The sequence below is a fragment of the Mesocricetus auratus genome, unplaced genomic scaffold (genome assembly GCF_017639785.1).
Source record: "Mesocricetus auratus isolate SY011 unplaced genomic scaffold, BCM_Maur_2.0 Super-Scaffold_15014, whole genome shotgun sequence".
NCBI classification, from domain to species: Eukaryota; Metazoa; Chordata; class Mammalia; order Rodentia; family Cricetidae; genus Mesocricetus; species Mesocricetus auratus.
This window is the reverse complement of record NW_024429186.1, coordinates 74,609,385-74,625,551: the sequence shown is the minus strand read 5'-3', so window position 1 is coordinate 74,625,551 and position 16,167 is coordinate 74,609,385. Positions and strand designations below refer to the sequence as shown.

At 41.5% G+C, this 16,167-nt stretch overlaps 1 protein-coding gene across 1 annotated transcript in view; it reads left to right on the top strand.

Moving 5' to 3' along the window:
* Dock4 (dedicator of cytokinesis 4) overlaps positions 1-16,167 on the top strand; it is a 370,554-nt gene that overhangs the window by 219,931 nt on the left and 134,456 nt on the right. The window contains 2 exon segments of the mRNA XM_040743206.1: positions 7,005-7,130; positions 15,781-15,905. Of these exon segments, the coding sequence (XP_040599140.1) occupies positions 7,005-7,130; positions 15,781-15,905 (251 nt within the window).

Here is a 16,167-nt window from a genome sequence, read left to right as displayed (position 1 = left end):
CAAATAAAGTCTGTATCTGAGATTCTAATGGTCCTAGAGGCCTAAATACAATGAAAAAATATTTTTTAATGTCATTGAAATAATAATAAGGCTGCTTAGCTAGGGAATGAGCACAGTTGAAAAAAATGAATCGATATACTAAAATTAAAGTTTAATTCAATCAGAATTCTGCACAAAGGGGTAATGAGATGGAAAAAATCTGAACAAACACTTAAAAGATATAGAGAAATGAATGGAAAGACCAGTGTGTGTCTAATGGGGCTTCCAGAAGGTGCTAAGAGTAAAAGAAAGAGCTGCAATATTTGAATGCTAAGAATTTGCAAAAATGGAAGTGCTGAGATTTTTTAAAAAAGAAATCATAAAGAGGGTAGATACAATTAAAGTTTTACCTAGATAAGTTGTGAAACCGCCAAACACCAACGCCAAAACTAAAACCCAGGAGGAAATTTTTGACTTCCTCTCTGCCCCCTAAAAGCAGTTTCAGCGTTTGTAAAGGTCTGAATGGCATGGAATGTCTCAAGAATTGCCATAGGAAAAAGGCCAACTTTGCTTGCCACATTATAACTTCAAAGTGAGGATTAAGTGATTCCAGTTTCAAATAAAGTCATAGAAAACCTTCCATCCACTTTCACTGGAAGAAGTAGTAGGAGTGACTATAAGGAAAAAATAAGAATGGAAATAAGAATGGAGTCTAGCAGCCAAAATAAAGTGAGTCATGAGAGCATGCAGGGAGAATGGCAACCTGGCAGGAAATGCAGTCAAACCCAGCTGCAAACAGCGAGTTAAAGAGATGCCCACCCTAGAAACGCGGAGATCTTGTGGTCCTACCCCCACCCCCACCCCACCATCCTCCATTGTAGGAAGAGATGTAAACAATTGATTAAATACAGATTGAAGTCTACTATTTGTATTAAAGCATCTTAAAGTAGAAATAGAATATGTGATTCCCAGAAGAGTAGAATAAAAATAGATAAAGTAAGAAAACCCAACCCATTGGTTTTAGTCGTGATTTTGCAGTTTTGTACACCAATCTGCCGTTTGGCTATTAGAAATGAAGACGGGAAAAGGTGAAACAAAGAAAACTCTGTAATAGAAAAAAAACACAAAAGTGTAGTAGGAAGTCATAGACCTGCTTAGCAGATGGCAGGCTGAACATCTCAAGGGTTCAAAATCTGTTACTTGTTCCAAGCTTCTGTTTCTCTCTGGATGAAATACCCGAAAACCCGAGTAGGGATCTTTCCACGTTCCCATCTCTCTGTGTACATTGCGTGTCCCAGTTACATCTTGTCTCGTCTTCTGTGTTAGAGCTGCGATGCTGATAGGCAGCTTTGTCTCAGAACCCTCCACAGAATATGGACCTGCGTACGCAGGAAACCCTGGGCTCTGTCTGGGGGTAAGAAGGCAGGCCTGGTAAACGTTTTCCTCCTTCCTTTTGTATTTTATTACTTCCTACAGTTTTATTTTACTTCAGGGTCTCACATTGTAGTGACCAGTCCCCCATTTTAGCAGCCATGACAGGCTAACATGTGCTTGGATGACCTTGCCACTCCTGCCCTGGTCACTAGGAGGTCAGATGCCCTCTTCGTGGCAAGAAACCAATCAGAAGTTAGCTGGCGGGGCTGTGCTTTACGGCTCTGGGTGTGCTTTATGGACAGTGCACACAACAGTGACTTACAGAGCATAGCAACCACCCTAGGAGGGCCTATGGGCCATAGCAACCAGTTGACCAATCAACACAGGACAGATCATCCAAACTTGGAAGTGCTCCAATCCTGAGACTTTTTCATACCCCTAGACGCTCCCCTTATGATCCTTGCCTCCAGGTTGCTCAGGGTCTTTCTCCAGTCATTCACCATGGTGGATGGATGAAGGGCCTGAGCTAATGGGTTTAGCTCGTTAAACAACTACAATAAAAGACTCTTTGCTTTTGCATTGAAATGGGCCTCTTGGTGATTTGGGGGTTCAGAATTTGGGCACAACAGCATAGCCAGGGCTGGCCTTGAACTTGCTTTGTAGCTGAGAACAACCTTGAGTTGTTCATTCTCCTGCCTCCACCCCCTGGGTGCTAGGCTTGCAGGTATGGACCGCCACGCCTGGATAAAAAGAATGCTTTCGTAATATGTGTCTGTTGGGAAACATGCAACCTAGTTTGTTGGTTTCGTGGCTGGGAGGAATAAGGAGAGACCGCAGTTCAGTCTCAACCGGTTCTGCTATAGTTACCGCAGCACTTCCTGTCAGGCCTTACCTAGAGAACTTAGTAAAAGTGAAGTCATTGTCTCTTTTGGAGGTGGAAATCAAAGCACAGAGAACTCGACCCTGAAACAGCATCCTGCAGCTGTATTGTCCCAGCACACCTAATAACACGTGCATTTAGCAAATGTGTTTGTCATGATTTTTCATTTTGCATTGCTGGGTATTCACAGATATATGTTATTTGGTTCATTAGTGACAAAATGGCTGATGTAACAAAAAATTAATTCTGGATGCTACTTATAATCATGCTGTGCTTGCCACTTTTAATATAAAAATGCAGAATTTCAGGAATTAAAAAAAGACATCTTCTAAAATGAATCAGCTCTGATCACCATAGAACAAGAGCCACCAAATAGTCTGCAGAGCCTTGGCCTCTCTTCTCCACACTGCTGCTGTTTGCTGGCCATGATAATGCGTGAGGCACTTCCAGGGTTGTTTTGTGTTTGTTTGCAGACTCCACATTAATTAATGACTATGCTTTTGCTTAAAATTACATACCAGTTCTTTCTAATTGGAGCTCAAATGTCGAGGCTGATGTGAAAGCTGTTTAATGGTGACGTTTCTTCAAGTAAAGGATCATTTCCTCCCAGAGCCAGCTCATTTTGGAAACTTAGTTTCGGTTACTGTTCCTGTGGCTGTGACAAAACAGGGGCAGCTTAAAAGAGCAGGGATTTATTTTGGCTCATAATCTTAGAGGGGATGTGATCCATCATAGCGTGATACCAGGAACAGGAGGCCATTGAGTACATGTGATTCCTCAGGCAGGAACAGAGATGACTATGGATGCTAAACCTGCCTTCTCTCTCTACTCTCTTTATTCAGGCCAAGACACCAGCCCACTGGTTTGTAGGAGGGGCAATTCACATTCAGGGTGGCACTTCTCTTCTTTAGGTAGACTTCTCTGGATGCACCCTCAAAGATGTGTGTCTCCTAGGTGATTCTCAGCCTAGTCAGGTTGACAGTGAAGATTAGCCAGGACTTACATCAAGGGCCAGGAGAGAAAGGTTGTAAAACATCATTTACATAAACATCATTTACATATTTTCTAAAATTAAAATAGTAGCCTAGTTCTTCAGCTAGTTTTATAGGTTATCATAAAGCCCTTTTAATTTTTTCTCTCAACTTGGAAATCCTTTCAGTAATAATTTCCCATATATTCCTTTCAGGTACTTTGCCCGTTCTACTTTATAGTCTATTTATGCCTATGAATCTTGACCTACCAGTTCCCTAGGAAGAGAAATTCTGTGGTATATAGCCTTGTATTCTGTCATGTGCCTTCTTACACCATAATCTACTGGTCATTTCAAAGAGGAATTCAAAAGCATGTGCAGACGAGGCTTTCAAAGTAGTCACCTCTAAGAGGTGGTAGGATGCCTAGGTGGTAACGTAGGAGATAAGGTTGGGGATAGAAAAACAATTCCCTATTCTGTGAGCCTGCCCTGGGTCATAAATGACTAGACCTATGAGGATAGGCTAGCCTTCAATCTAGAATCCTTAAGGAATTTTCCTTTTTTCCTTGTGCTCACTAAAAATAATTGACAAATTTTTCATAGTATTACATTGTACAATGTGGTTCTTTGATTCATGCTTACATTGTGAAATGAATAAATGACGGTAATTGATTCATATGTCATCTCACATACTTACGTGTTTTGTGGTGAGAACTTTCAAGATCTACCTAACAGGGATTTTATATCCCTTAAACAAATCTTCTCAAGTTCCCTACTCCTCTCCCAGTCCCACTCATCCTCAGGCAATCATCATTCAACTAGAGTTTAACTTTTTTTTATGTCGGTATGTAAATATTTGTCAAGAGTCTTTTTTATAGCGATGAGTAATCTTTTACCCAGTGTGGTGTTATTGTTCTGTTAACTCGTCTCTTTACCCTTGTGGTTGTAAGGTCATGGTAACTAAGGACCACTATAAAAATTAGATCAACAATTTCTACAATGACAAAATGAATAGAAATGCCATCATGTTTCTGTGGAGCTGCTCCTGCAGGCCAGCTGCTGGCAGCTCACGCTGTTTGCTTGTTTTGTTTTACTCCAATTACATACTGTCATTTCTTTAGTTAGGAGGTATGGTTTGTGGGGAAGCCTAGAGGTTTGGGGCAGAGCATGTGTTTTTGTAGCGCAGCCAGTCCTACCATTCCGTTCACCCTTCTGCTTCTTCGCCATGCATTCAGCGTCCTGGAGAACCTGGGTCAGCTGGGAATGACGATTACTGACCAATTATTATCACTAGGATACTATCACCAATTATTATCACTAGGATGATGAAATTAAACACGTCTATGGCTTTATTATATATATATATGTATGTATATATATATATAATTCTAGAGTGCATTCAACTCTTTAAGTGATTTTCTTTTCCCCCACTGTTTTATCCACTGTGCCCCCATCGCTTTGGCATTCTTTCCTCCGTTCTCTACCTGGCTGCTGCTCCCTTAGTGCCCTTTCTGTCTTTTTCCCTCTCTCCTTTCTATGGTACTCGCTGTCTAGACGTTGACCATTCCCCTGCTATCTTTTTTGTTCTTCCCCCATCCACTTCTCTCTTGAGGGTGTAGGTTTTCATATCTTCTTCAGTTTCTCTAGGATGCCGTCATACGTGACTAGATGCTTTTTTTTTCATTATCTGACTCTCTAAGAAGAACTCACTTTTGCCTTTACAAAGGGGGAGTGGAAGGAGAGAGGAGAAAGGGTGGAGGCAAGGAGAAGACTGCAGGCTAAGAGAATGCAGCCCCCGTTGAACAAAACCATCCTACTCAGTTTTCCTAGGCCCTGCCCCTATCCTGAAGAACACGATCTCTTTGGTTTCTCATTATTGTTGGGATCTTCCCCTTCCTTTGTATTTACCCCATGGCGTCGCAGATATCCCTGACCGGATCCTTCCACAGAGCTCCCAGTAAGACAATTTTGAAAAAAATACACAAAATATCAAGAATTGTGTCAGTGCATCTTATTATCTAAGAATTCTGGGATCTTTGAACAGTGCCCTCCCCAACAGGAAGAACTGTCTTATGGAACTGTGTGTGGCACACATTGGGTCTTCTACAAATCCCAGCTCCTGGAGAGGTTAATGGTGATGGTGTGGGTGTTAAAGGCAAAAGGACCCTGGTGGGAAGAAAACTGGCTGTGATGCGGTGGGGGCTGAGGAGGGTCACGAGTCAGCAGGAATGGCTGCTGGGGGAGATGGATTAGAACACGCCACCTGGTCTTCGTTTCCTAGCCTCTGAGTTTTGAAAGGAATCAATAGTGCCCCACAAAGTGTCCTGAGGCTTCCCTGAGAGTTTCAGTCCATCCACTTGTCCTACGGCTGCCCTTCCCGTCTTCATTCCACAGACTATAAAACAGCAGGCCCTCCCCCTTCTCTCCTGCCCTCGGGTACCCAGTTCAAAGAGGATGGGGTAGGGTGAGGGTCAGTAAGGCAAGTTACCTAGAAATGGGGAACGGGTCAAAGTCCTGAAGCCTGCCGGACTTCACTCGCACAGCCCTTCCCTGAGACATTCTGTTGGATAGCATCCTTTGTCGTTCTTTGTTACCGCCTCTCTGTTAGAGCAAGCAACTCAACAACACCTCTCACTGGTCTGTGTTTCTCATACTATTCAGGGAGAATAAAAGGAGAGTCCTTGTGGATACTTTGTAGTTTTTCCATCACAGGGTGACTGAAGTCATTTGTGTAACGTTTTTGGAGGACATTGTAGTACTGTAAATTAATGACGGTGGGTAACTCAGGAAATGGTGGTGACAAATAATGATATGGATTAAAGATGATCAGGGACAGACTTATTATCCTCTTCACCGCACTATCCAAACTCACTTTTAGATTGAGTCCAGGTTTTCTTTCTTTTTTTTCCTAAAGAAATTGAGGCACTATTTTTAAAAATTAAGTCACGTTGAGAGGTTTCACTTTCTGTTGCTGATACAGGGAGGTGCCTTTGGTTTTCCTCTTTTAAAACGTTGAAAGGAGGAAGGGATTGAAAGAGATGTCATGTCTTTGAAGTGTACATACTAGCATTTTCACATTAGTTTTCTTTTTGTAGTTTTCGCCTGAGAATTGAGAAAATTATATATGAAGTAAACATTATCTTTTGCATTTCCTGCTATGATAATGTCACTGTAATTGGAGTAAAAAAGAAAAACATATTTTTGCTACTCACTAGATTCCTGTTGGTTTGTCAAAGTGTCCTGTATCCTAATACATTCTCAGAAAATAATACCGTTTTGAGTTTCTGTATTATATTGTAGTAAGAGCATAGCCTCAATCTTACTACAATCACCTTTGTTGCCTTAATTTCAGTAAATACCATTGTGTTTAAAAATCCTTGAATGCCTATGTCTTAAGATTTGTTATCAGGCTTCTAACATTTGGTAGGTCATTATCTATAGGCCTTGTAAAGTTGAAAAAGGAAATAGATTCTATTTTGATCCCATTGCCCATGGTCTTTTTCAAGAGTAAGCATTGGTGGAGAGGTATGTCCCAGACAGCCAGGACTGCACGACAGGGTGCCATGACTAGAAGCCTGCTTCTTGCTGTTAGTTTTCCACCAACGATTCTCCAATTCCTAGAAACTGGAAAACTCTAGTGTTGATATTGAAGTGTTACTCAGAGGTCATTTCTACTTTCTATCAGTTTTGTGTGGCTGGTAAAACCGGATACCGTGAGCCTGAGCTTGTTGAAGCTCTTTGATGTCTTACAGAACGTGGTTCCTTTTCTTCCATGACTCATGTGTGTCTCCCTTGTTTTAGGATTGGCGGTTTCCCTCCAGCTGCTACACGGAGACATTGAACAAATCAGAAGAGAGTACTCCTCAGTGTTCTCTCATGGGGTATCCATAACACGGAAGCTGGGTTTTTCTAACATTATCATGCCTGGTAGGTGACTTGGTATGCGCCAAAATGATGAAGTATTTATATACTCTCTGGTTTTGACATTTGAAAATATCTTCAGGTTGTCAGCTTGAAGAGTTCATGTGGTCCATGGGCCACGTGGGAAAACTAAGTGAGGTTTATGTGACAATGAGCAAGATAAAAATTACTGTCGGATATTAAGTAACTAGTGGCCATCTCTGCATTTCACTTACGACTATAACAACAAGAAAAGCTGAGATAGCATCCAAAAATGTTGTATCTCTTTGTGGAGAAGGTTAGACAGTGTTAGGTGGTAATCCTCATAGAGCTTTTGTTTATTTTTTATTTATTAACATGGAGAACAATATATTATAATCACAAAACATGAGTTATATAGACATAATCAACATATTATTAGAAATTCTGTTTAAAAATTCAGCTCAGGCCAACTTGTTTCTGTGAATACCTACGGACTTGTAAACAAGTTTTAAAAGGTGTGGATCGGAATGTGTACATCTGAACAGTAAAGGAGGTGATGATCACAGGATGTAGTATTTGATTTCTTCCTTTGCTTTTCAGTACTGCTTTAAAAATGAAACTTTTTATCTTAATATACCTTAAGAATATATTATATATTGAGTGATTTTTTTTACTTTATATATTTTTCTCTTTTATTACTCAAACAGCAGGGTCTTCAGAACTAGTGATCCCAGCCCCTTCACAGTTATTTCTCTCCTCAGTGCAGAAAGAAAGCACCCGCTGCAGCTCCAAGGGACAACTTCACAGCCCAGCTCTGAGACCTAGTGTAGAATGGCTTAGAAAAGACCCAAACTGGGGCTGGAGAGATGGCTCAGAGGCTAAGAGCACTGGCTAGACTTCCAGAGGTCCTGAGTTCAATTCACAGCAACCACATGGTGGCTCACAACCATCTATAATGAGATTTGCTGCCCTCTTCTGGCCTGCATGCCAGAACACTGTATGCATAATAAATAAATCTTAAAAAAAAAAAAAAAGACCCAAACTGCTCTGCATTGCCCAGCGCACCAGTTAGGGCTCCCTTGATTGAAATGTGTTCGTGCAGGGAAGGCTGGAGAGCAGTTTGGAAGGTTTTCTGAAATGACCCGGCCTAGTCTGTCTAGGCATGTTGCAGGGCTGTTGTGGAAAATGACTGTTCATAGATCTGTTTGCTTGATGACATGCTATTGAGTGGCTCTTGCAACCACTCATTATTTCCTCAAGTTGCTATAAATAACTGGTATTTCCTCTTTAACAAAGAAGAAAAACATTCATCCTACTGGGAAGCAAATTGATGGGCAAATCTAATATAAAAAGCATATTTAGAGCAGAGTGCGGCCAGCTGCTGGGAGAATTCCTCGTCTTGGTCCCTGGGCAGTGTCACCGAGAAGTGGAAACTGTAAAACAGGGTGGCTCTTCCTTGGCTGAAGAATTATCTGGTGGTTCTGTGCTCATGTGGCTTCTGTCTGGTATTAATAATGGAAGGAGATGAGGAATGAGGCTGGCTTATGTCCCTTTCTGGCAGTGCTCTGTAATGGAGGGGTCATAGTGCCCAAGACGACAGTCCCTCCAGACACACACAGATCCGCACAGCACTGGGCTACAGAAAAAACAAACTTTTAAAAAAGCACATCGTTCATTCTTTGTTTGTCCCCTTGTCTTCATCGACTTCTTAATATTCCAAACGCAATAGAGATAAGAGAGATGCATGTATGCACTTAACGTCAGAGAACAGCCTTCAGACCTTGAGGAATCTTTACAGTGAGAAACACAGTCGTTGCTGTACTGTCCTTGGTTGTTTCCATGCCAGCCAGTTCATTCTCGACAGTGGCTTAGTGAAAACTTGAGTCGAATGCTCCAGTGAGAAAATATTTATGAGCAGCGTTTCTGATCTCAGAGTCCTGTGGACAGTCTGCAGGCATGACCCCTCCCGCCTCATTTTCTAGACTGTCCTTCAAAGTTCATTTGCATCCCGAGTTCTGATGGGGTCAGGGTAGGCAAGGCACATCTCCTTCCAAGAAGACCAGGTTCATTAACACAGTGGTGACCCTCTGTAAAACACATGGCCTGTGCCCTTGACAGAGTCAGAAGCAGACACAGAACTCTCTTTCAGGCTCACAGGATATAATTGGTGCCTCTTTTTGAAACTGGAAAACCTGGAAGCAGAAACTCTTCCCTTGGCCTTGCTACTATGGAAGGGAATCATTTATCACCTGACACTGAGGAGGAGGAGGAGGCGGAGTCTGCCTTTGTGCTTTCAAGTCTGTGTGTGGGTCAGCTTGCCTGTTGGTTTTCTATAAGCATTATTATTACTGTTAGTTATTTCAGTGTACCAATTTCCAGGTACAGAAAGCCACTTTCTAAGATGCCTTATCATTGTGGTCTACCAACCTAATACTGTCTCTAAGAGGAATTTCACGCTGGGGTCTCTGAGGGAGGGCAGCAAAGTTTTTAAACCTCTGCTTGCCCACAGAAATGTTGAGTGAGCCCAAATGTAATTTGAAACAATGAAGAGCCACTGTTCAAAAAGAAATAAGAGGTGGTTAGATTAATTTTAGCAGCATATGTTATTTAACTCAGTGCACCTCAGAATACTGCCTTGATAGGTAATCCATATAGAATTTCTCTAATGAGTTATTATTCACACTTTTCCAATCTCAATCTTTGCAAGTATCGAACTTTCTCTGCTAAGCATTGGACATTCACAGCACATCTGTCTATAGCCAGTAACATTTCAACTGCTCGGTTACCACATGGCAGAAATTACTGTGTTGGACAGCCTGCCCCTAAATGTCTTAACAGACCACATGCAAACCAGGCCCAGGTCATTCTGAGCATGAGGAAAGTCTAATTCCACCAGACATCTTGGAACAAAATTTACTGATGTGTCTGGAAGGTCACGAAAAGCTGTCCTCCTTCCCTCGCCCCTTTAAACATTCATTCTTCCTCTAGGTTAGTATTCTTAACAGATCTTTCTTTGTAGACATCATGGTCCCTCTATACCATCTTCCCAGCTTGTGCCCTGTCCATGAAGACATGCTCCTACAGAGAAATTGGCAGAACTTACTTTTTTTAGCAACCATCATTAATACTTTTGGGGCCTCTAACCCTAAAAAGAGCTAAGGTTAGCAGTCAGGGTACGAGGAAGAGTCAGGAACTGAGGTCCGGAGACTAATTTTGATACTGAACTTGATTTATTTAAATTTATTTTGCAGAGAACTTGGTGATTTATATGTCTGGGATAAGAATATAATAAATATGCTTCCCTTATTCTTTTTAAAGGGAATTTCAGTCTTTTGAAGATAGGCATTATGCTTTACTACTTACTGGTAAAGAAGCACATTACCAGACGGAATTAAACCTGCAGTAATCCTCATTTGGAGAAAGTAGATTAGAGGTAGTGTGATATGATTTCATCGTCCTTAAAAATATATCCTACTTGGTCAAGATCCCTCACGCCTCTCAGCCCAGTTACTTAAAGCTTGAGGAAAGAAGATACAAATTCAATGCCTGCCTAAGCTTGTAAAAATACTTTCTAAATTTAACTAAAATCACTAAGCTTTGGTCAGAGTAGTGAGGATTGTGCTTCACACAGACGCCATCACTTACAGTAGACCTGACCCCCTGCTCATGTGGAGAGATGGTATCCTTTCGGTAGGAGGATGCCACTGACCAGAGAGGGATTTGATCAGGCTAGACCAGGGATGGTTCTCAGAACTAACAGTATTTCAACACTAGCCTGACCAATGCAGAATGGCCTGTAATGAATACTTTTCTTGCCCAAGTCTCTTGTGACAACGGCTGGATTCTCTGTTGAGAGTTAGTGATAGTGCCTTGCACACACATCATAATCTCTCCACTTTAGTTCCATCTATAAAATGGAACGGAAAATGCCTTCCTGTGAATGCAGAAGATCTAACCAGACATTCAAGTGCTTTGTGACGAAGTGAACTGTTGCTGCTCATGTTGCTGGGACTACTGCTGCTGTGGAATAAATACCCCTTGTCTAAAACTGTTAAGACAGCAGTGCTTGAGGCTTGAGAGGTGTTTTGGAATTTTAAAATTTTTATGTAAGACTGGTAGTAGTGGCACTGGCCTTTAAGCCAGTGCTGTCGCTTTGTTCCCGCTGGTAAGACCTTATCTTTATCTTGCCTCCAATACTTTGAGAAATCTCTATGCATGCACGGGCTTCCTAGCCAGTAGGCCTGCTAATGAGGAGAGTGTCATACGTGTCAAATTTGCAGAGTAATGAACCTGAGACCTTTGCAGTGTTAATAAACATTGTCACAAGAAATAGCTCCTCACGCTGGCACTGTTACTCCATTTTATACTTTCTAGCTTGTCTCCTAATTACCCGAGATGCTTATTCCAAACACCAGTTGGGCTTATCAGTTTTCACCAGAGTCCTCAAATACATTGATTTTAATTAACACTCATTTCAACCTTCTCCTTCTGCAGAGTTTGGGAAAATGTGGCACCGTGTGGTATTGGACCAGGGCAAGCCGAGGAATTCCTGGGGGAGGCATATGTAGGATGTCAGCAGAAGCAATGCTCTTCTCACCCTGTGTTCTCTTTGCAAAGGAATCTTGTTCAGTCTAAAGGACCTGCAGGAGCGTGGGGAGGGTGTCACGGGCTGGTAACAGTGGGGAGGGAGCAGAGTATTAAAGCATGCGGATGAGCTTTTCCCCTGCCTTTTTTCTGTAGTGCGTTTGTTCACTGAAAGTGTCAAACGTTTATAGGATATGTATCAGTCACATCCATCTACTACTGCTCTCCTCTCTCTCCCTCTAGTGTCCCTACCCTGTTCCCTCCCAACTTCCTGTTCCGTTTTAATTTTGGTTTTAATTAATAACCCCATGAATCCATTTCATGCTGCACATATACACATGGGAGTGGGGTCATCCACTGGGGCATGAACAAGCCACCAGGAGCTACGGTCCCCCAAAGGACAGCGGCTCTTCCTCTCTCAGCAGCCATCAGCTGCCGACAGCTCCTCCAATGCAACAGGGAGAAGCCCCCATCCATGCTGGAATTTTGACCGGTTTGGTCGGCTAAAGTGTGAATGTACTCTATTCCAGCTCTTTTGTAAGTCATAGAGACAGCATTATAACAAAGGCATCATAGGGGCCAGCAAGATGGCTCAGAGGGTAAATGTGCTTATATGAAGGCCAGTGACCTGAACTTTATCCTTAGAATCCATTAAAGGTAGAAGGACAAAATGCATCCAAAAAATTGTCCTCTGAACTCCACATGAGCGCCTCCAAAATAATAGTAATAATAATAATAATAATAATCCTCTGAACTCTACATGTTCAGCATGGTATGCCCCCTCCAAAATAATAATAGTAATAATAATGATGATGATGATAATATAAAATATTGAAATTTCATAATAATGATATTGATGTTTTTAAAACATCTTAATACTTCCTTCTCTTCACTTCTACATTTGTTTCTCTACTGTCTTAATAACACAGGAACCAGAGTTCCAGCTGCTTTTATTGTCCTATGTAGACTTGGTTTATAGAATAGCAGTGACAGAGAGGGGAATAGAGCCTTGGTCTCCTTATTCTGATTGTCTTATAACCCTGAAGACATTAGACATATTTGAACTCAGCATCTCTTTAGTTGTAAAGAGATAGAAGAATCCTGATACCATGAATTCCGTCGGCTCTGAGGATTGACTCAAGGATCTAATGTCTTTTATCACCTTGCTCCTTTGTTGAAATACCACTCTGCTTTGTCCTCATGGGGGCCCTCTTACTAATCTGTTTAAATTCTCACTCCTCTGTCCCAGTGAGTACTGTCTACCTCTCTTCTCCATCTTTCTGTCAATGCACAACACTAACCATCGGAAAGCATGCTTCACATTTTACTTATTATTACAGGTATGACTCACTGGGCCTAGGGAGATGACTCTGTAAGCCCAGTTCTCACTGCAGAAGCCTAAGCAATTCAGATTCCCAGCACCTGCATAAAAGCCAGGGTTGGAGAGAGGCATGCCCCAGCACTGGGCATGGAGACAGGAGGAGATGCTGGGCAGTCATGGTTGCTAAGGCAACAGCTCTGGGTTCAGTGGGACACCCAATCTCAAAAATAAGGTGGAGAGAAATAGAGGAAGATGCCTAACATCAATGCCCAGCTTCCAAGCATGCACACATGAATTCACTGCACACAACATGCACACAGAAGTCTAACTCACTAAATACAGATCTACTCTGTTCACTGTGGCATTTACTGGGTCTAGAACAGTGTATCTGCACATAGGGAGTGCTCACAAACCTTTGTGAATAGTGGAAAGAGAATTGTGTGACACTGGTAGCACATCTCCTGATCTCTATGAGCCTACCCTACAGACATGGAGCAAACCTTCCAAACCTCCCTCATCCCTCTTGCCTTGCTCAAGCTGGAGTGTCTGTGGCTTCCAGTAGAGGAGAGCAGAAAGCACTCTGTCATTTCTTCAGGATGGTAAACCCTATTGTAGGTTAGAAAGACTGGCCATTCTCTATGAGAAATTCTCCAGGTAAAAACCCCCCATTTGTCATAGTCTCTGGGAAGTGCTACCTACTCCACAAAGCAAGAAAACTGTTAACATCTTTTAAGTACCTTGGTGTGAATGTTGATATCTTTATTTGCCAAATCCTGTTAGTGGGAAAATCTTTTTCCAAGTGACATTCCACGTGTTCAGTGAACAAGTGTGCCCTGCCCACTAGCATCCTAGCTCTTTGTGTCGGGTCTCTTGATTCAGACAAAAACCAGTTCCTTTGTGGTTGACTCCGTGATGGAATTTCTAAAGTAAATATCATTAAAGGAGTGTTTGTGTGTGTAGAGTAAAAGTTATATATAGTTCTCTCTCTCTCTCTGTATGTATATATATATATATATATCTCAATTCCTTGAGTTCAGTGAGCCTAGGATTGAAAACATTCAGTACGGACAAACCTTTTTCCTTGTTCTTTGTTGCTCTCTAAACGATGCAGTATAGCAGCTATGTACTTGGTATTGATGGAAATAGGACAGACATAATTTCAAATGTGTGAGGAGATGTGTGTCAGTTCTTCACTAGTTTGTATAAGGAGCTTGAACATTTGCAGATGTTGGTATCTGTAAGAGTTCCTGGAACCGACCTCTAATGAGTACTAAGACATGTCTTCGTTGTTGAGATCAGTTATGACAGAGCTAGCAAACCGGTGAAATTTTTGAGCCACTGACTAGAAATTGAAAAGCATGGAAGCAGTTAAAACAAAAAAGCTTTGAAAGAATATAATTGGAGGTGGGGACAATGTCTCACTATTGTAACCTTGGTTGGCCCAGAACTTGCTATGTAGACCAGGCTGGTCTTAAACTCACAGACACCCACTTGCGTCTACATCCCAAGTGCTTGGATTAAAGGTGTGTACTACCACCCCCTGCTAATGTGTTGAAATATATTGCTTTTCTCCAGTATTTGTAAATTAATTGTTTTCTGGTGTTGAGCTTTCTAAGCTGTGTGAGAATTCTAAAATTCATGAGACCTCTGTACCAAGTGTTTCACTAATGGATGTTTTGTATACTCTGTTAAAGGGCAGTTAAGGGTTAATGTGTCTTAGGCCTTACACGGTTTATGTCTGCCTGTATACAACTCAGCGGGGGACTAGCATGAGCCATTGTCTTTGTGGAGGAAGGACTAGACACAGTGCCTGCCTGCGGTGCTGGAGAGCTAGGGCAGCTTTCTGTAACAGCTCTAACCAGGACGTTTTACAGAACTCCCAGCAGCGGATATATATGTTACTGTCTTTCCTTCTGGTGGTTTGCTTCCTTAGAAGAAGTTGTTTTGTTTTTTAATTAAAAAACAATATTCCGCTTTATTCATCAAATGTTTGAAAGTTCCATTAAGCAAGCCGAGATACCAGCCCATCCTAGTCTCCAATAATGGTGCTTTGCCAACTGATAAACTCTCGGTCTTTTCCTTCATAAGTTCGCTCGTTGGCTTCAGTTTGTGTTTCTGGAGTAGTAAGAAAGGGGTAATGTGAGCTGACACCCCAGTTGTCTAAGTCACTAACGGTAAAAATACAGATGCTTTGTGTGTGTCTTGAGAAAGTTTGAATCTAGGCTTTTTCTCATTTGTTTTATGGTTGATGGTATGAAATACTAAGTTGGGTTTAATTGTGTGGCTGAGTTATTCTACATCTGTTCAAAAGCAATAATCTGGATGCTTTCAGCAATGAGATAATTTTGTCTGTGAATTCTGGAAAAGATTTTGTAACTGTACTCTTTGTAGGTCCTGCCATTTCATTCCACTTAGGTATTTCTTCTCTCTACAGAGCGGTGTGACTATAAAATAATAATACAGGCTTCTGTGGGCTACCTCTGCGGGGCTGTCATAAATGAAATGGAGGAAATATTGGGAAATGGTGGCATGGCAACTCACTCTTACTCAGCCTTCCCTAAATGCTCTCCTGAATGCACATTTGCTATGTTGCAATACTGGGTTCAGGAGGCCAGCTTGTGTCCTCCTCCAGTATTGGCAGCGAGGGTAGAGACCATTTTATAAAAGTGTGAATGCTTTTATATTTGTAATGGAATCATAACCATGTATTTTTATATACTAAAGTTTCTCTTGGTAGAGTATTACATGTCCTAATATATGTAACATTTTCTTACTTTTGCTTTTCAATAGGTGAAATGAGGAATGATTTATATATCACCGTAGAAAGGGGAGAATTTGAGAAAGGAGGGAAGAGTGTGGCCCGAAATGTGGAAGTTACAATGTTCATTGTAGACAGTAACGGGCAGCCCTTGAAGGTATGTTGATGCTAGATGGCCTTTGGTATGATGGTAACACTTGCTTTGACTTCTTTAATCCTGGTCATTTAGTTTCTGAGTTGCAACATTTTCTTTTCCAACCATTTATAGTTTTCTTCTCCTTTTTTTAAAGTTCATTAAAACCCTTCACCGAAAACATATTAGAAAACCAAAAGGTCTTTACATTTTGCTGACTACGTATATCAGTAATTTTATTACAGCAGTCATTCCATAAATACAGTATTTTAATACTACTTAATCT